General features: G+C 48.9%; 1 protein-coding gene across 3 annotated transcripts; it reads right to left on the bottom strand.

Moving 5' to 3' along the window:
- Positions 1–438: 438 nt before the first annotated feature.
- LOC118509571 lies at positions 439–20,790 on the bottom strand. Of its 3 annotated transcripts, none has more exons than XM_036050335.1 (7): positions 20,584–20,790; positions 18,013–19,044; positions 10,832–12,320; positions 10,442–10,751; positions 9,063–9,289; positions 7,969–8,370; positions 439–7,079 (listed from the first exon to the last, which is right to left on the bottom strand). In XM_036050335.1, the coding sequence occupies exons 2-7, from the start codon at positions 18,265–18,267 to the stop codon at positions 4,747–4,749; spliced, it is 5,016 nt and encodes a 1,671-aa protein (XP_035906228.1). In that variant the 5' UTR covers positions 18,268–19,044; positions 20,584–20,790; the 3' UTR covers positions 439–4,746. The 3 variants fall into 3 exon arrangements, with proteins under 3 accessions (XP_035906228.1, XP_035906226.1, XP_035906229.1); XM_036050333.1 differs by having other exon boundaries at positions 18,013–19,041; XM_036050336.1 differs by lacking the exon at positions 7,969–8,370 and having other exon boundaries at positions 18,013–19,041.
- Positions 20,791–21,191: the final 401 nt, after the last annotated feature.

Genomic DNA, 21,191 nt, shown 5'->3' with positions numbered 1-21,191 from the left:
TAGGCTGAGTAACTGAAGATGTAACTCACTATTTAACTCATTCACTCTGATTTAATTCACGCTACTTAGTGGTAATTCCCATCACTAGTATTGAGTGAGTAAGAACGCAGAGGGTGAGTGGCACGGAGTAGGAACGGAGAGTTAAATCACAAGCGATTTGAAATAACTCTTCGTGATGATTTAAATCATCTAATGCATTGCAAAGCTTTAGAGTCACTCACTCATTCTGACTCAATTTACACATCACTAGTCGATGAAGTCTCTTCACACAGGGTTGCTTGGCTAGACTATGTCCATAGCACCACAAAAAGAATTGGAAGAACAAGGACGTTTCGGGGTCCGATATCCTTGGACGAAAGAACGTCCTCCAACCTGAAAGAGAACCGGTTGTCATCCGTCTTTTGACAGCTACTGGCGTTCCTCCCTCCCACAAAATGCTACTTTTTCTATATCATTTATTCATTATTACGTTAAAATCACAGCAGTCTTTTAATGATAAACTTGTTCAACTGTTTGTTTGTATGTGGTTTGATTTGTGGGTGTAGTTGTTTTCCTTTTGTTGCAGGTGTGTTGTGGTTACTTTCTACAACTAATGCTTTCTCCCTTACACTTCGCCTGCCTGCCTTGTCTGGTTGCGTGGGGCCCGGGGTTACGGTTTGCGCAAAGTATTGAGAAATCCGATTTAGTAGTTAGCTGTTGTATGCAGTAGTAGTTGTGGGCCGACTTTTCTGTAGCGAGTTGCTAGCGAGTTTGCAGATAATGTCCGTCCGTCCGTCGTTATTAGTTTAGTTTTTAATTTTTTTGCTTTCGCTTTCTGCTCTACGGTTTACGGGCGCTGGTTGGTTGGTTGGTTGGTGTATTTCTGTGTGGTTTTTGCTCTTGGTTTTGCTTTTGCTTCCTTTACTCACTAATTTAACCATAATCCATCGTTTGTGGGTGGCTGTCTTTTTTTCTTGCTTTCAGTTGGTAGTCAAATAGTAAACGCAGTACAGAGTTCAATATGGAAATACTAGCCACTATCGAGCTATTTTAGTATGCATTTTGTATAATATATGTAGGCTAAACCTAATCACTTACATGCGAATGTTTTTGTTTTCTCCTCCAGTGCAACCTCCTCCTGCAGCCAAACGGGTTTGCTCTCCATTCGCTTTCCCATGTCCACAACTGGGCACGGAACATATCTGGGAATTGTTTCCCCTCCATCATCATCAACATCTATTTGCACTTTATCCTTTGCCTTTTGCTTTTTGATCCTCCCCGTAACGCAACTCAGCCAACGACATTGGACGACTTCTAAATCGACGCTGCCGGGCTGATACGGATTTGTTTTGTTAGCTATTCTACACTACCCTATCGAATGTTTTACGGGGGAAGGGGGGGTTTACAGACAGACAGACGGGTTTTGCTTACGTGTATTGGTTCATGTTGTAATGCTTAATCTTGTTTTAGTAAGTGTTTTACTTTTAGTGTTGATTTGTGCTGATGCGCTGTTGCTCGCTACGACTTACCACAGCTTAGTATAGGGTAATAGAGGTGTGGCTGGCTGGAATAGCTTTTCGGCGTCAGCCAGGGACACACTAGTGTAGTTCCTCACGGCACGACTATACCCCCTCCTCCTCCCCCCCCCCCCCCATCAATAAATATATAAATCTCTTCTTAATGCTTTACAATGTTGCCCCACAAACACCGATTCTCCGATTGCTCTGAGTGTGGTTTGATGCTGTCTGGTTTTGTAGTGGCTGCCTATACATACACAGTGGCCAAGTAAGAGCCTTCGAACGGTCTGTGACAAGAATTTGGTGGTCGAAGAAAATGTAGAGCTCAACGCGCAAGAGCATATGTCTCGTACTCTACCCGGAGCTCATGGCGAAGTAAGCGCAGGAACTGATGTGATTAAGGGGGGATAAGTACTAATCTTCCTCATGCTGAAAGCTCCTGCCACCAAGGATCCAAAGATCAGAATTGCAACTACATTGATTGCGATTATAGGAATACTTGTTCGTAGTCAGACCCCGTTCCAAAGGATCAGTTAAGCAGGACCCGTTGATCCTCTAACAAGCCAAGATGGCGTCGATGACGCTTGCGCCGGAAACGATCTGTTCATGAAATCTTGAATAAAATGAGGGCTCTGAGCGCGTTCTTCGATTTCAAAAGAGTAGCTCTTCGCACTCTTCGACCTCTTCGCGCTCAGTGAGTGCGGAGCTCACCTCACACATGTTAGTGTGCAGTTGCCCTCTTCGCTTTAAAGAAGAGCTACTTGAACCAACACTAATCGCAACGCAAAGAGTATTCGGCTAACAGTCGATACAGATTTCCTTCTTCTGGTAATTCCGAAAGGACTCGAAAATGGAAAGCTGATACCCTTAGTAGCTGGGTCCGATTGATCGAATGAGGTTTGAAGTCGTCTTTGTTCGACAAGCGAATAAGGGTCGCCTTCTTCTTTCTTTCTTGGCTCTACAACCTTGAGAGGTCTCGGCCTGCCATTTCTGGTTCCTGTTACTTGATTCTACCCAGGGTCGCCTTCAGCTATAAAAAAAACGTTTTAGATAATCTTTGATAGAGTTGGGCTTCCATAGGTCGTACCCGACGCGTAGACCAATTGCCATTCTTCATCGCAGTTGATGAGGATTCGCAGTTACCCAAGGTATTCGACTCTTACATTTCAGAAAGTGGTACGAAATATGCTCGAAGTTATGGATATTCGAAAAGCGATAAACAAGAAGGAAATCCCCAGTAATAAAACAGAAGAGGAGGACTCTAGGCCCTATACGTATGTCGATTTTAAGCGATTGCTCAGACATAGATCGTTTCATTCGGCTTTCATCAATAGCGCCACAGAGCCCTTCAGGCTTAAAATCGTCGTACCATCGTAAAAAATAGCGCTTTCAAGAGCTGACAAGCTTCATCGTTGTCGATGTGGCTATTAGTGACAGAGAAAACGCCTCGCTTAAAAATAGTATCTAACTCCCATTGGCTGCTCTACTAGTAGGCAGCAGTGACGCCAAATATTCTAATGTTCCTTATGATTTCGCTTTTACTTCTGAGGATATCCAGTTCATGTCATTATAGAGGTGGATTGGGCCCATAATTGTAAGAAGGATCACCTGGTCCGGGGGAGGGGGACTGACGATTTTACGCAAAAGCCACTTAAATAAGGAATGTCCGTTTGCTTTTGTCCTCCGTCTCTGTCTCTTAACATCTTCTCTTTCCATTGCATTTGAAATTACTATCCTTTAACGCCTTGATCCTTCAGTTTGCATCATCACTCAATCAACACCACCACTACACCACCACGAGCATCATTGTAACACGCACACGCACACACAAACATTTGGAATGTATTCGCTTGTAGAAATTGCACATATTGGTTCAGTTTTGTGATCCAGGACACATCACATCACACGGTTATCAGAATGGATTTGTTTCCCCTTTTGTTAGTCCCTACGCGCTACTTGTTCTCCCTCTCTCTCTCTCTCTCTCTGTCGCGCACGCACACACCGACTGCATTTACAAACGGCACCGGTGTCTCCGTTCTTCTTCGAATGTATAGTTAGTGCTTCGCTTCGCGCCCCTTTAGTCTTGCCCTAAGTTATCTAAGACCTAAACTTTACGGCGAACAACGTACAACGAACAACGAAAATAGAAAACGATCGACGAGCGGTAAGGCTCGTCTTGAGACGCAAACACGCACACTTGTTCGACAGCTTACAGAAGAACCGATCATACACGACACGACATAGTATAAGTAGTAGTAGGACACTTGCACCTTTCTTTTGCTATAATGGAACGTCTCTGTATCAACGAATGCAGCACAACCGTTGCGGCCGTCTCGTTTGAACACAACATATTAGATAGCTGAGCATCGATCAAACCTCAACCGATAGAGTAAAGAGTCTTCGAGAGTGGCGAACGGCTGCAACTGAGTGGTTGTCTACGCCAGTCTACTCGCAAGAAGGTTTGCTGCTGCTGAGGGTGAAAGTCATAACTAAGTTTGCCTAACCTGTCCCTTCTCTTACTAAGCCCGTGTGTGGTTCAACCAATTTCTAATGAGTTTTGTTTTGTGTGTTTAAACAAATCAACAACACTGTCACATCGGTTTTGCTGAAACGGCTACCCCAAAATATTGCTAGCGACACTCTTGAGAAGGGAGCAACACACCGTCGTCGTCCACCAGCACACACGCTTGCTGCCCCGGTCATCGGTACGTACCGATACGCTGCTACCACGTTGCTTAACCATTAACAATACTATACACGTACGAGCAAGGATACAATCTAGCTACTGAACTATTTGCGGGGAATGCGGGCGAACGGGCAAAGAAAGGCGAACGGCGATCCTCGTCAACCCGCGGCGGCAAAATTAAGGCATACCTATTAGTGCTGCTGGTCTCGGGCTCGTCCCGGCCCATTAGGCAGCTATAAAATTGGTCTGAAATCGGGTTTAAAATGATAAGCCTAATAAATTAACGAACCAAATACTACTCCTGCACGGTGGCCTCGGCTGGCGCGTCTTAACCATTAGTCTTGTTTCCACAAGAGAACAATTGAACTAATCGTAACCCGGTGAGATTAAAACATTGTTACAATCAATCCGCAACATGTTTGGCGGAAGTGTGTGTGTGTGTGTGTGCTGCTGCTAAACGCATGTTGCGTTTTCCGGATAATTCGTACTAAAGATTGCATTTAACAGAAGAAAGTAGAAAAAAAATCACTAAAAATCCATTAACTTAAACACTCGATTCCGTCTCTACACCGTCAGGGAGGTGATAAGCTGCTGGCAGAGCTTCCCATACTCGTACTGATCGCCCGAGATCCGCCGCAGCTTAATGCCCTTGCTAGTATTGCTGTCCTTGCTGTTGCGGCCCTCGTACACCTGCAGCTCGATCTGCAGCCCGCCAGAAAACTCCAGACTAAGGTTCGAGCGCGCATCCGCACCGGAACCGTTCCGACTGGACGGACCGCTTGCGCCATCACCGCCGTTACCCGTCAGCTGATGCGATCTTCCCCCAGCCTCATCGCCCGCAATGCCCGTGCCAGCCGCTCTGTTGCTGTTCGGATCTGCACCGACCATTTTGCTGGCCCCGTATCCGCTCCCACCCGCCACACCGTACACGCAACCCTTCGGTGGCATCGTGGAGTCTAGCGTGCGCTTCACCATCTCCAGTATGCGCACCGAATCGAGCGACGAACATTCCTGCGGCAGCGGCAACTCGTAACACTCGTCCGAGCTGTGCTTCGAGCTGTCGCACAGCGAATCCGGACTCAGGCGCGCACCGTCCTGCTCCGAGTTCGAGTCCGCACTCTTGAACCCCGAACTGGCGGCCGACGGTTCCTGGCTGGGCGAGAGGTTCGAGTGGTTCGAATCGTTGCTCAGGCTGTCATCGCTAAAGCCGAGCGATTTGTCACTGCCCCGCCGCACGTACGATTCACTCATGTCGGACGCATCGAGCTTGGCCGAGGTGGTTGTCGCTGTGGAGTTGTTCTCCGTGTCCAGGCTTGCCTTCCGCCCGACACCGCGCGTTATCGAAGGCATATCGCTCGCTGGTTCCGTGATGAGCAGCCCCGAAAAGCCGAGCCCGCTCGTCGTCGCACTGCTGCCCGTCTGGCAGTTGAGCGAATCGTCACTGTCGCCGTGGCTGGAGTCGGACAGCGCCACCAGCGTGATCTCGCTGCCCTGCACATCGGTCAGACAGATCTGTGGGTGCGTGTGCTGGAAGCTAAGATCTTCCGGCGATGCATTTGCCGAATGGCTCTTGAACGGTGCCGACCCCGACGCGCCCGTCGAATGTTCCTCCTGTATGATGCAAAGATTGTTCGGCGATGTCGGTGGCGTGGCGGAGATACGCATCGTTTGCGGTGGTGGCGGTGGCAACAGCCCGTAGTTCTTCGGATCGAAGTAGTTAACCGGGGTGGTGGCGCCGGAGTAGCAGCCCGCCACTATCCGGCCGGAAAAATCAATCTCCACACTGTTCACGATGTCCATGCTTAGATCGAGCGGTTCGTTACAGGCGACGGACGGGAAGGATGATGCAGCGGCGGACGACGTGCCACGGGTAATGGAACCACCCGCCATCGTGATACTGCCCGCACCACCACCACCACCACCACCCGTGTTCAATGTGCTGAGGCCGCGCGTAATCTGATGCATCGGTGATGCAGCTCCACCACTCGCCGATCCGGTCCCGCTGGCGCTGCCCATGTTCCCGCTGCATCCACTGACGATCGAGGCCGGTGGTCCGGGCAGGATCGGTGAGGAGCAGCCGCTGGCATAGTAAACGGGCGACGGGCATCCACTGTTGCTATTGCTACCCGCGTACTCCAAACCGGACAGATGGCACATTCCCGTACTGGAGGCAGCATTCACCGGCGACATTCCGGCAATCAGATTCGGGAACCCGTACGGATTATTGCCAAACGCACCGAATGTGGCCCCAGCTCCTCCTCCTCCTCCCGCGCCTACGTAACTCGGCTGCATACCTCCCATCGGGAAGCCCGTAGGCCGTCCGGCCATGGGATAGCCAGATCCAGCCAGACCACCACCACCACCATGCCGTAGCGTCGCATTCAGCGGTGAAACACTCTGGCTGTGCTGTAACTGCAACAGATTCAGGCCTGCATCCAGCGTTCCACCCATCATACCCGCACCACCACCACCGGTCAACACCGTCCCAACAGTTCCGCCCCGCACCAGCCCCAGCTGGTGACCGACCTCGTACGGCATTGTGCGTGTGTTCAGGATGCTGTTGGCCGCCTCGATCGGCAGCCGGTTCTCCTGCACCAACTTCTCCAGCCCCGGCACAAGGGAAAGCATCACATCGTTCGGTACGGTTATGTCCGGGTAGGTTGTGCGATCGTCCTGCACGAACGCTTTGCAGTGCATCGGTGAACCGGGCAAGCTGACGGAATTGTCCGCCAGTGGAGGACTGGGCGTGATGAGCAGATTGTTGCGCTGCTGCTGCGAGGCTGCTATCGCGGCGGCGTGCAAACCTTTCTGCAGCTGTTGACACTCCTGGAACGGGCCCTGGAACTGGGACGTTATGCGGGAACCTTCGGACGCACGGCGTACCGGACTGTAGCGGCCTGGTAAATGAGAGACAAGCAATCGCGGCGATTAAGGTTCGCTTGAACAGCTATGACGAAGGTGGGGAAATGATATATGTGCTAAGCGAAACTATGTTTGGATGAGCTTTCTAGCGTGTGCGTTAACCAAATAGACTGACTTTAGAGCTATTGCAATATGAATTCATAACCGTTCGGAGTAATTTCTGAGCTGATTGTTATGGAGGAACTCCAATGAGGAAACCCGATGATGCAAGGATTTGATACTTTTAGTCTTCATAAGAGCTCACCCTATAGATCACGAGGAGCGATCAGAGGGAGTCATCAGCTGGTTGAAATTAGGTGTTTCATTAGAGACTACCAACTCTCCCAATGCTCCTCTATAGCAGCAAATATTAATTCCAAACCATAGATATGGGAATAGACCCAGAGACAGATTGCCACTCCTTTCATTTTGTATCATAAGCGGCCAAGGACTCGAAAGGCTTTTGAATTGGGACGGCTAGAGCCCCGGTTAAGCTGGTAAGCAAGGTCCAGATTTCTCTCTAAAATTAGACTATTTGGTTTAACGCACACGTTACTACAGAACTAGTACACAAGCATGAGATAAAGCGTGCAAGACACATAACACCTTACTCTACCGGTAACCAACGAAACAATAAATCTTAAAACACTAAATAGCGCCTACTGTTACGATCTAATGAGGTTCGAAAAAGGAAGGAATAACGCAGCTTAATGAATGTGTTAATGTGATGGCTATGGTTTGCTGTCCCGTTCGGTCCGGCATATACGAAATGGTCGGGTTAATCGGCGAGTGTTTCGGGTTCCATTCTTCCACGTGTGATAAAGCGGTTCCGTTTTGCCGACCGTCCGATCGTCAGCCGCCGCATCGGCGGCCGCTACTACTTACCAATTTCCTGTACCGTCGGAAGCTTACATGTGCGGGTGGCGTACCGTCTGTTACAGATCTGCGACTGTACCACCGTTTGCTGCGGTGGCTGCTGTTGCAGCTGCTGATGGGCCGGCGGTGGCGTCGGAACCGGCTGACCGGCCGGACCCAACACACCTGCTGCCAGGCTCGAATGGCAATGTGCCGCAGGATGCTGCTGGAAGGTGGGCGGTGCCTGTATCGACGCTGGCGACAGTACCGACGGTCCGGCTGGTTCGTGCTTCGAGACGGACGGTGCGGACGGACCGCTGCCGTTGGGTCCGGCACCCGGCGACGGGGCCGGCGCAGACGACAACAGCGAAGGTGGCAAATAGTCTCGGTTCATGCGCGCTTCCACCTCCCGTATCAGGTCCGGGCTTATCACTGTGTCACACCATTGTAGCCAAGGTGTGTGTGTGTGTGTGTGCGTTTGTATCAAATTGTGTGTTTGTGTTTCGCGAATTTGTTTGCAGAGAGATTTTCGGTGTGGTTTTTTTCCGTTGTTGTCGTACAGCGCACAAATATTGATGCACATGTTTTGCGTTTCACAGCCATAAAAACAAATCGTATTTACACGCGGGAAAAAATAAAAAAAGAAAAACAAAGGGAAGAAAAGAAAAAGGGAGGAAAAAAGGCAATGGCGAAAAATAAAATTGGTTTTAAAAATCAAACAAACGGCTAAAAAGAAAATTAACCAAGAGGAAGGAAAGGGAAAAGGGTTCCACTAAACTAGAGCTCACACTTAATTAATACAACGAAAACAAACAAACAAACAAACGGAATGATGTAAAAGGAAGTAAGAGGGTTCAAGTTTGAAACAGTTCAGCTCAGTACAATAATTTGAAAAACAAATCGTGCGTGCACAACAGTTACAGAATAAGAGTACCTTACTTTGCTGAGCTAGAGCGCAATAGTTTAGCGACATGCAAACAAAAAAGAGAGGGCACAGTAGAAAGAATCTAAAACTCAAACACATCGATCCCAAAGTGTGTACCCACAGCTAGCGAACACGTGATCCCAAATCTTGCTGGCGGGACTGCCTCGCGATTCCTCCCCCCACCCCAACCCAAACTTACCGGGCGGACGTTCCATGACGGTCAGCAGACCGGTACGTCGAGTTCGGCCTCCTCCTCCTCCACCGCCACCACCACCACCACCAGCCGCCGTTCCGCTAACACCGCCACCGGACGAGGGTGCGGGAGAGTGGGCCTGCGGTGGTTCCATCGGTGACGCATTGCCGGCGGATAGATCATCGGTGCAACCGACGGTATGGCGCTTGGTGCAACCGCGCCCATGCATGTATCTACAGGAAAAAGCAAACAAGAAACCGAACGTTGTAAAGCTATCGGGCGCGACAATCGAACAACAGAGCAGCACGGGTTGCATAATTTCCCGATTCTAGCAGGCGGCTCCCCCATTACTATACCATCTCCGGGGCTTCATCTTTGCCTATTCGCAACGAGCATCATTTACATCCGAAAAGGGCGTCCGCTGCGGTTTGTTTCACGGAAATGGAATTCATTTTCGACACCACGCCACGTTTGTGTGACTGCTCCTCGCTTTCTCGATCCCTCTTGGCGGGTGCATGCATAACGCGAATGCGAAGGATTACCGCCGTGCAGAGGCACGTACGTGCTTGTACTGGCGTTCTGATTATGCGGCCCGCTTCTGGCCACGCTACAGCGCACTTCATTTAAGCAAATCCAGTTAAAACATGCCGTTACAAGCAGGCCATCGCCATCGATCAAACTTACATCATTTGCTCGGACGCGTTAAGGATTTTAATCCATCTTGTCTTGTTAGCTTTACGGTCGTTTTGTCGTTTTTTTTTTCGAGTGCGAGAGAGATAAGTGAAACCATTGCTTTTATCACAATGTGCGTACATCTGCTGTTTCTAAAGTCAAAACTAATCCAAATAAAAACACACACACACACACGCGCGAGTCTGATTGTTACGCACATATTGTAGGGAAAAATCGAAAACGTCCGAACGGGTAAAGGCATGGAAGAAAGCAAACAAACAAGCCGGGCAGCGGACGTTACACGTCACGAGCGGTCTCGTACGGTCTTCCGGATGGGAAGCTCCATCTAAACAAAGTGTGTCCGCCTCGTACAGCATCGTGTGTGTGTGCGTATGTTTGGTTTGATTTTAAATGTACGCCCTCCGGCCAAGTGCGTACCGTTCCATTCAAGGGCACGCAACACAGTATCAACAGCTAGATTTTGAAAACGAAAATGAAAAAAATGTATCCATCGCCGAAGTGCCGGTTTCGAGAAGGAACGAACGAACGAACCCCGAAAAAATACAAATAAACCCATTCTGTACAACCTCTGCTGACGCATTTTTGATAAGCGATCATCATTCGGTGGGCAAAAAGAGAAAATGGGGTCTCTTTTTTTCCATCTGAACACTGACGGATCATGGGGTCGAAACACGGTGCTTTCGCTACTGTACCTCTGTATTTCATCGTTCGAATCATCAGTTCCCTCACTGTTGGGCGTCTGTAGCATCACGTGGTCCATGATCATGGCGGAACTGTTTACACCACCACCGAGCGGTCCAAGGGAGGCAGGAACTGACCCGTCCACGCCTTGCTGTGTTTGCGATTGCTGCGACTGCTGTTGATGGGACGACTGCTGCGACTGCTGCTGCTGTTGCTGCTGCTGGTGTGGATGATGTTGATCGTGGAAGTTAGTAGAGGACGAAGGGTAGTAGATTTGCAGATTTGCTCCTCCATCTGATGCCCGGCGTCCAAAGGAGCTTGCTGAAAGAAGGAGAAAGGCAGGGTGATGATGATATTAACAGCCCCACCGGGTGGTGCCGATCCGCACAATTTATACTCACTTGCACCCATCACAGTCGGCGGCTTCAGCAGATGCTGATCCTTGATGGTCAGATTGTGTACCGGTTGGTTCTGCAGCGATGGAATGTTGATCGGTACGTTCGGTGTCGGCGGAACCGTGGGTTCGTGTCCGGCGCCACCGATCTTGAAGCTGATCGGCACAACGTTCGGGTTCACCAGCACCTGCTCGTGGGCCACATCACCCGGCCCGACCGTGTGCCGCCGCGTATTGCCACCCGCACCGTTCGCACAGCTCGGCGGGAACAGATAATGGTCGCCGGTGGCGGTCGTCGCTTCCGACGATTTGGCCGTGCCGGGCGAGCAGGCGGTTGGTGTGGTGGCCGTCGATGCGCCCGTCTCCAGATCGTACTTCTCCAGCTCCTCCGTTCCGGCCAAACCGGATGATATGTTCAGTATGGTTGAGCCGACGCTCGTCAGCGGGCTTAACCGTTCGAGCGAATCGTTCTTGATGACCTCGGTCCGATCGACCACGCCGGTCGTAATACTGGTCTTGCGGGAGCGCGAGTACGCCAGGCTGGCGTGATGCTGCAGCCGGCCCTTCTCCTTCCGCTTCTGCCGCAGCTTGTCCACCAGCAGGTTGTAGATGGCGTAGATATGGTCGAACCGGCTTTCGTGCACCGACTGCGCAATCATGTCCGCGGTTAGTCCGGGCAGCTGCAGCATATGCGTCATCACGACCGTGTCCAAATTTTCCGACTCACGTGGCGCTACCTGCCCTATGACCGTGCCGCCTCCCACACCCATCATCCCACAGTCACCCGCTTCCAGCATCGGAATGGAATTGTACTGCTCGAGCCACCGGTGGTGAGCAATCTGCTTTAGCGTGTACCGCCGCTCCGGTTCCACCACCAGCATGTGGCGTATCAGCTGCTCACACTCCTGCGACATGAAGAACGGTATGCGAAACTTGCCCGCCACCACCACACTGCGCAGATCGTGCAGGGTCGAGCCATCGAACGGGAGGGCACCGCACACGAGCACGTACAGCACCACACCCAAGCTCCAGATGTCCGACTTCGGCCCATCGTACTCGACGCCCTGGAACACTTCGGGCGCCGCGTACGGTGGCGACCCGCACCACGTCCGCAACGGTTGGCCCTCGACGAAGGTATTGCTAAACCCAAAGTCGGCCAGCTTCACGTTCATCTCCGTGTCGAGCAGCACGTTCTCCGCCTTCAGGTCCCGGTGCACGATCCCCTTCCGGTGGCAGTAGTCGACCGCGGCCACAATCTGCGAAAAGATGCGGGCCGCTTCCTCCTCCCTCATGCGCCCGTTCGCGACCAGATGATCGAATATCTCGCCCTGGGCCGCATGCTCCGTCACCAGGTAGATCTTGTTGCGTGACTCCATGACCTCGTACAGGCGCGTAATGTGCGGATGATGTAACACCTTCAGTATCGATATTTCGCGGAACGTCTTCGCCAGGTTCTCCTCGTCCAGACACGTTTTATCGATTATTTTAATTGCAACCTAGCGCGGAAGAGCGAATCGCGCGACGAGCACAGAAGAAAAAAAAAAGGAACGAAAGAGTTTTGGCGTTAGCTTTAGGGCATCGGTAGACATGAAATAAAGACGAACCCGCAATGTTCAAAAAATGCGTTAGGACGGCAAGAACTTGGTCGGGAGTTCGTAAAACGTTAAACCGTTTTTTTTTATGTTTCCTTATTTATTATCGAGGTCGGTGGGTTATGTCAATAAAGCGCGGATACTTCTCCCGACCGGTGCTGCTCCTCAAGAGTGTAGGGGATGATAGGGACGGCCGGACGGCTAGGACCGTGTTTGTGCGGATAAATTATTCACAACATCTGATTCGACCCAGCCAGCCGCTCGCGCCTCATTACCGGTAAAACCGTGAGGTCAAAGCAGCACAAATCGGGCAAAATGAATGCAAATACTTTCAACCCCTTGTCCTTCCTTTGGCCCTTATCCCACACCCCACACACATACACATGCAACATCCGAGGCCGAACCTGCGACAGAGCGACTTATTTTAAACTGTCCCAGGGCATAAAATTGGACGGTGGTCCGCGAGGAGTCCTAAACAAGGACTTGCCGGACAGCGCGCGCAAATGTCCGTTTTGCACAACAATGTGTCGGAAGTATACCGTTTATGGGTCATAATGGTGGGTCATGAGAGGCCCCGGAACGAGGACGACCCCCTGGTTTGTCGTCATCAACTCAGATTACGCTACGTCGCAGGTCAGCAAGTAGTCTTGGGACAGTGGCAGTTACACAAACCATCCAGTTACACAATTTCCACACCGTCGGGTTCCTTTCGCCCCCCCCCCGCGGGGATCACGTCCAGTCCGACGTATGGAGGCTCGTTTTCGATTGGTCCCATTTTAAACTTCCAGTCAAGCCTCCGCGCGTTCTGTATTTATAAGCCAATCGGAAACACGGTACAGTGAGCGAAGGAAAAAAAAGTCCAGCGGACAAGGGAGAATGTCCTGGTGCTGGTGCCGGTTGACCATAATAGATGGATTTCCTTCATTTTTAGGTCATTAAAAGTTCACCATTTCCTACCTATTTCTACAAGTCCGGGACCCGAGTTTTGCTGGTTCTTTGGCAGGTTCTCGCTTTCTCTCTCTCTCTCTCTCTCTCTCTCTCGCCATGTGTGTTTGCAGACACACATGGACACCGGAATTGCATCGGTGCGGGTTTGGCATATCCTTCGGCCCCCGAGGGGGGCAGTCGTGACGACGCGCGTATTGTACACTTTCCACTGCTGATCGATTCGTCCTCGGCCCCATGATGCTAACACACAAATGGTGCATTATTTCGAGGGCTGCTACCTGCTACGAAGCGTTCGTCATTTTACCCGATTGCGGGGGAGCAAAGCACACATGCACACACACCTCGGTACGATCGATGTTTAAGCTCAGCGATGTGTCCTCCAAACAGTTGGATCCAATCCAATCCAGGTACCACAGTCGGAATCGGAAAGAAATGAGTCCGAAAAACGAGTGCCCCCCACCACCAGCAGATCGATTCCGGTTGATGGATATGGCCGGGCCGGTCAATGATGGCCGGGATTCAATAATTTCACAATGGAACTGTAATGGATGGAAGATGCTTGTGCTTTTGATACCGAAAGCAAGGCCCAGCCGAGGGCCAAATGATGTCGCAAAACGGCAAAACAACAAACACCAATGCCAAAGACACATAAAACAAGCATTCAAGTCGGTAGTGTTTGCGATAACAATTAACACGTCACAGCACAGCTTTGTGCCACAGTTTCATCAGCTGATATTAGAGGCCGTCTAGACAGACACCGTTCCCTGTCGGATCCGGTTAGCATGCACGTGATTATTGCTATGCTAGAGGCAAATTCTACACCCCAATATTGTTCGCTCCTGTCATAATCATCGTACGGCAAGAAACGCTTATGTTCGCTTCCGATGAACATGGTGGAAGTGATGCACAGACCTCCCCGTCAGTGTCCGTTACTGACCGATGGCACCAGAGATCGTCGGGTGCAAAAACAGATAACGTTATCAACCTTTGGTACCTTTTCCAGGGTTGAAGTTGGATAAACGTAGCCCCCGGTAGGCTGTCGACTATCTTTCGATAGTGGACTGTTGGACTTGTTGTTCAGGAAGCTTTTAATTAACAAAAAAAGAAGCCAACCTTTGCTTCAACTAACCCGGACCTATGCTCTAGGCGCACGATAACCTCTCTCACACACTCACACGCACGCAGACGCTGCTAACTAGTTACAGTTTAATCAATAAGCAAATCGTCAGCACCGCTCAAAACCGGCCTAGGCTGATCATTGGCACTAAAGACACTTTTCGAGCCGTCCGAAGACAGGTTTGCTGGCTGCGATAGTTAGAGCCACGTTGCCGGTGGCACATAACCAGTTAGCGGCCGGTGGGCACTCTCGTAGAAAGGGCAGCAAATTTCTCTTCAAGGTTTTGTATCCCGGCAGGATGACCTTTAACCTCGTGCGCGGGTCGCCGGGAGCGATGGGGAGCGGGAGATTATGGGTTTGGTTTTATGATTATGCATTGTCTTGTTTTATGTCACCAGCTCCTGCAATAAGGGGAATAGGCGAAAACACTAATGCATGTCGTAAACTCTTTTAATAGTGTAGTTTTGTTTTTGTTAAACCTTAAATCCGTTTATAATTTTCAAGCTTATTTATTCATAAGAGATACCAAGTTACTCAGTAAAAATATGATCTCTAGTTTAACTCGAATGGAAACATCTTAAAAGCCATGTAGCAATAAATATGTTATGCTAGATGCACAATTTAAGTTGTAGAAACGTGGTGTTGAGCTTTAACACAAGATTTACGGGCGTTTCTGTTACATCAATCTCTACTTGTACTCTGAAGGGTTTTGGAGAGATGTTTAAACGAATTGACGAGTTGCGGTAAGCCTAATTTTAATACAACAGGACTTCTCTTCTTCCTTGGCACTACAACCTCGAGAGGTCTAGGTCTAGGCCTGCCATTTCTGGCTTTCTGTGACTTGATTTTACCCGTAGCAAAGTAGTCAGCACTGCGTACGGGAAGGCGATCTGGATGGGATTTAAACCCCGGTCAAGTCGTGTGAAGTCTGGCGCCGCTGTAATCTCGGCCAACAGACTTCTTCACCAGATTCATCAGATGGCCAACATATGACCTGGCAAGTAATTGAGTCTAGAAGAAGAAGATGCATATCTTTATTTCTACAACGGGGGCATTGTTGAACGACACAAAATTCCATTTATGAAGAATCTTACACTAAAAGCTTGCATTTATGGGATTTTGTTATTGTCAGTTATGAGTGACCAGTCAGGCCAATTGCCAGCGTTGTGGATATCAAATTCCTCTTCTGACATTACATCCTCGAATGCTCTTGACCAATCCGAACCTCGTTATAGTAAAACCAACTTAATGAAAACTACGGATTGAATTCGATACCAGAGAGATAGATCGGCGCCGTTACTGTCTTGGGCTCTTGGATTCTGGTTAAGATTAATTGTCCTACGCTCTGATGAATATGTCATTTTCAGAGAGTACCAGACATTTGCCGAAGACATAAGAGAAAAAAGGCAAAGCCTAATTATTTATATTTAACATCCATATCGCATCTTTTGGTTTTTTTCTGCTATTAAGTCTAGAAAGTCACGTTGAAAATGATTACATTGACTACATATCCAAAAGACACAAGAAACTAAAATGGTGATCTTGATTTGGTGGGACCAGGTAGGAAATAATGTATTATGAGCTGCTAAACCTGATTGAAGGTGATAATAATAGGAGTTTCGAATTTCAAACATTGCTCTGTTTGCTTATCTGTGACTCACGATCGGTCAAACAAGCATTATATGTCTTAGCCGCAATCAAGCATTCAATTGACACTTCGATCGCACCGAAAGATGATCCGTTCTTCATCCGTCAAAAATATTGACAAAAGCGGTAAAGCCTCCGGGAAAAAAACGCTTTAAGATAACTTTTACACTTGACTAGCAGCAGTCCAGCTCACAGACGCTAACCAAAAAAAATCAATTCTCGGAGATGATTTTGGGGATTTTTTCCCCCTTTTTTCCGAAGCAAGATTGCTCGTCCAATTATGGACTATTCTGTAGCTCTTTTAGCGGACTTTTAGCTGCTTTGGGCGTTTCTGACTAACTCAGCTGACTTTTCATCAAGTTTATTTTTCGTGGTAACTCAATATTTATCGATATGATGAACCTTCGGTTCGATTTGAACTCCTCATTACACATAGAATCATTTTCACCCGCCCCAATGGCATTGTGTGTGCCATTGAATTACCCTTGGGCCAACGATAGCAGCTGAGCATCATGGGCACAACATTTTGTTGGACTTCAGAGTGACCGCATTCGAAGGGTAGGCCAACCTGCTCAATGTACTCTTTGTTGAAAATATTTTCATTAAACGCCTAATACTCAACGAACACACTGGTCTTTCAGTAACTGGCCCATATGGTCCACCAAACTCGATCATATTTGCTCAAATTTATCGACATCAAAGATAGCTAAATTCCATCTCAACGTCGAATTTGACAAACATGATTTAAAATTACGAAAGATCATTTTCTATTACTTGTAATGCCTGAAGCGTGTTTCCCCCAAAGTTCTAGAGAAAACATAAGGGCTTAAAATTTAACTAAAACATTCTAGACCCCAGAAAATGTTAATACTGTTGAGGCATGGTTGTATCATTTGACCACAATTTGCTACCAGCCAACTTGGAATTGTCTTGAATAGTTTGCGAGACCTTCCAATGCAGATCGTAGCCCACAATGCACTGTGATTGTGATTTGAAGTCTTGAAATCTTTCTTCTTAGAGGCGTCGTAATTATATTCCAAAATTCATGTGAGTCATTTATATTAATTTTTACACTATTTTTTATACGCTTCTCCAATCGCTTTACATCTTTATCTAAAAATCGGTGTACTCTTTGGTGACAAAGTAAACATCTCTTATGTGGGATAAATTAGCATTCCTAACTTAAGATAATCACAGCTTTTAAATTAACCCTAGAGTATAGGGTAAAGCTTCTACCAAAGAGTGCATCAATCTGCAAACGATGGAGCTGTTAAGGTTAAGCGATTGATGTCCTAAACGATGGTAACATTCCACGCAATGTTTCCCTAACTGTTTAACATAATCCCCTGTATGATTGCAAATTTCTCCTAAGCTGCTTTAAGTTTCTAATAAGTTTGGTTGAATTGTTCCCTACACTGGTTTCGATGTTTCCTTACATGGATTGCCTGTACGTACCACAAAATTACAGAAACTGTAAAATTATATAATGTTTGCAATCTAAATATGTCTGTCACAGGCTCACAGGGGACTTCATAACACATCGAAGAACACATAAGATAACTTCATAACACATAACCAAGAATAAAGGGACTGTATGTATACAGAGGTTTTTCATTCAAGATAAAACGACCCAACTGTATGGGGATATTCAAACGCCCAACTCTTGCCAAACCATCCCGATCATGTGTGATCTCTGCAAGCAGCACATCTCTGCCTCATTTATCATACACACACCCAGCGAGTTCCATTACTACTCAACCCAAACTCAACTTATGATACAATGATTGATGAAATTATTATAATTTTGCCCCATCCAAACCCCTCACCCCCTCTGCCGTCCAACTAGGGGCAAGGGTTATGTGTCTGTTTCCACCACATGCGTACCTTTGAGTTTGTGATGACATTGGAGGCCAGCTTCACCACGGCAAAGTTACCTTTGCCGATCGTTTTCTCCAGCTCGTAATATCCCACGCGCACCAGCTTCTCGATCGACATGGCGGCCTGATGATGGGGGGGATGGGAATGGTGATGATGATGTTGCTGCTGTTGCTGTTGCTGTTGTTGTTGCTGTTGTTGCTGGTGCTGCTTAATGGCGGCCATACCGATGCCGCCAATCGCTGACGGGAACGATTCGGTCATTTTGACTGCTCTCAGACTCCGGTAAGCCGTGCCGTAGTACGCCGGTTCCCGCCCTTGTTCACACCTGGAACCGCCTCCGCTACCAAGCGGCGAAAGTGCATCCGTCGACGTCGATCAGCTGTTGCGGGTGGAATGGTCCCGGTGTAAAGCAACATTTGTATGCTTCGCAGGAGGTCTACACTTTCGAATGTAGGACGGGACTAGTAGTAGCGGGCAGGACACACTTCACCAGCCTCATCATCATCTTGCACACTACACACACGCACACACGAACGGACCACACAAAGACGGTCCATGTGGCGCACGAAGAGGAAGATGCTGTCTGCGCTGGCTGCTATCTGCGGTCACGATATTACGCGAGTGTTTTCACTGCACGGCTTGCTTTAATCTTTAGCCACACTACCCACTAACTAACACACACACACACACACACCCGTTCCGTTGTGCCGTTTGTGTGCCCGCAGACGGCTGGCTGGGGAGACTGTATGTAGCCCGCGGACTACAAAACTGCTCGAATCGTACCGCGCGCGCTATCTCGCGCGTGTTAATTCACGTGTTTTTTTTTTCGCCTCTTTGTGGTTCAACCCCACACACGGGTAAAATCACACAATCATCTTACCAACACTTTTATCGGTACCGTTTCGTTTACTATTATCACCAGCACGCGCACACATACACACGTTCGCGTCCGCGGGGAAGTCGTTGACGGCGATCAGCGCACACTTCGCTGTTATTTCGGACGACACCACACGGTCTGTTTGCCTGCCTGCCTGCCTGCTTGTGGTTGGAAATGGTAGCAAACAGAATGATAAAATAACAATTGAACGCATAGATTAGGCGGGAGCATCGCATCGGTTCCGTGAGCACCTAACCAACCAAACAGCACGCGCGGGGATACGTCGTCGCTATCCGTGGCCGCGCTATTTATCACCAAATCATCACACTATCATTCATGATCACCATCGTCGTCATGCCCTGTGGTGTAAATGAAACCCCAACGATGGGACGTCGTCAATCCGATCGATCGCGATTTTTAACAAACACGTCCACGACGGCCACGGTGACGGTCCGCCGACAACTACACACACACACACACACACGCATCAACAAATTGGGATGAAACTGGTTCTGCCTGCTGATGACGGGTTGTCCTCCCAATCCCAACCGCCGCCGACCCACCCCAAAACGAAACAGGGCCCATTACGATTGCGGAAAAGCCGAACGTTTTGGTCGCTTGATTGGTGTGTGTGTCCCTGCTCGCACGGACCTCACCGGACCGACAGGCAAATGAATTCGCATTTTAATCAAATCAAAACCCCATCCCTCGTTCGATGCCTTCAAACCTCAGCCTCCGAGGCATCTCGAGATGCGGTTTGCTGCGAGAACATTCGCAAGCATTTTCCTTGGCGGATGGGAAAAATGACCCAATAAAAATTCATCTCTCCAACAAGGGAGAAAAAGGGCAACCCTTTGCGGCTATCCGCTGCTAGGGCCGACTTGCCACTTTCCTAACAACAACAACAACAACAACACTGAGGTGACATTTGCTCCACAACCACCCTCACTCGCTTTCCCACGTTTCCCTTCCCACTGGGAAAAGACCATCATTCCGCGGAAAAACAGGAGCAGTACGGTGGCAGCATCTTTCCGTCGCGTATACGCAGCAATCGATGCGTCGTTTCTCCGCTGTCAAACCACTTCATTCACAATGAGCGACGATGCGCGGAGCACAGGATGGGCGGTCTGGGGTGGATGGATGGGTGGTACAAAAGGGGTGAGAAGCGAGCGAACAAATAGAAAAGAAACATACACGCTCACTTCGGGCACCACACGTACGTACGCACACACACACACGCACGGAAAGGGAACTCCAAAGAGCCCACACAGCAATTGGGTTCTTCTTGTTCTTCACGGTTCGGCTTCCTGTACAGGTTATTCTTTCCGTTTTTATCGCGTACGATGGATGGGGGAGAGCCCACCCTACTACACACACAGGAAGTGATGAAGCCCTCAGCACATACACACACACACACCGTTGTACCCACATAAACAGACACGCATGCACACAACAAACCAGCGCTATCTCCGCCGAATTTCTTCTCGTCAGCGACTTCTTATCGTACAAAATTCCTTATCCGAACGCACTGCTTTCGTCTTGCCAGCACCACCCCCTTTGTGGCACCCTTCACGAAAACCTCGAGACCCCGACACCACACACTACTTGCTGTGCCTGCGTGTATGGTTGTGTCTGTGCGTGCGTGCATTCGTGGAAAAGGTTTCTCTTTCGTCGCAGTTTTACGGCCTGGCCTGGCGCACCTTTCGCACGGTTACGGTGACGCAGTGGAATGTGTTATCCCGCAACGGAAGGACGATCGTTCCGCTTCACTCTTTTTCGCTGTTTCACGCGACCACGACGACGGCAACGAGGTTCGCAACACGGGATAAAAAGCGATAAAAGGCGCTCCACAAACGCGAAAACAATGGTAAACACAGGAGCCAGTCTGGCGAATATCGGTCGATGTGACAGCTCGGGTGGACGGGGGTTTACGGTGTACGGTTGATCGATCGAGTTCGGATTGGGCTCAGCAAGCACCGGTGGAGAAGGTGCGATGAATACGTTCGAAATAACCGTTAAATTACCGGTTCGGGTAGCTTTTGTGAAGCTTCACGTGGTATTTGGTTGTAAATTTTTTGGTAAATTTTTATTTCTGGCTCTATTGAGTAAATTTTATCCCCAGCTTGTCAGTCAGTCCAGCACACAGAACTTTTATTAAAACGACTAGCAAAAGTTGTTGTGTCAGGATGAACTTATTAAGAACTCCTCTCAAAAGAGTTGTGAAACGAATCGAATCTCGATGGAGAAGGGATAAGAGTGAATAAATTTGCCGAAAAGAAAATATTCTCATTCTCATCTCTACGTATGA

This window comes from Anopheles stephensi, chromosome 3, assembly GCF_013141755.1.
Source record: "Anopheles stephensi strain Indian chromosome 3, UCI_ANSTEP_V1.0, whole genome shotgun sequence".
Taxonomy (NCBI): Eukaryota; Metazoa; Arthropoda; class Insecta; order Diptera; family Culicidae; genus Anopheles; species Anopheles stephensi.
This window is presented reverse-complemented; position numbering and strand designations above follow the sequence as displayed.

What these genes read in the sequence shown, in the direction of transcription:
- LOC118509571 (XM_036050335.1), bottom strand. Translation starts at nt 18,267, where the DNA reads ATGACCGAATCGTTCCCGTCAGCGATTGGCGGCATCGGTATGGCCGCC. An exon ending in ATGTCATCACAAACTCAAAG is followed by an intron (nt 12,321 to 18,012) that starts GTACGCATGTGG and finishes CTTCCGCGCTAG; the next exon opens with GTTGCAATTAAAATAATCGA. An exon ending in TCCGACGGTACAGGAAATTG is followed by an intron (nt 7,080 to 7,968) that starts GTAAGTAGTAGC and finishes CTCATTTACCAG; the next exon opens with GCCGCTACAGTCCGGTACGC.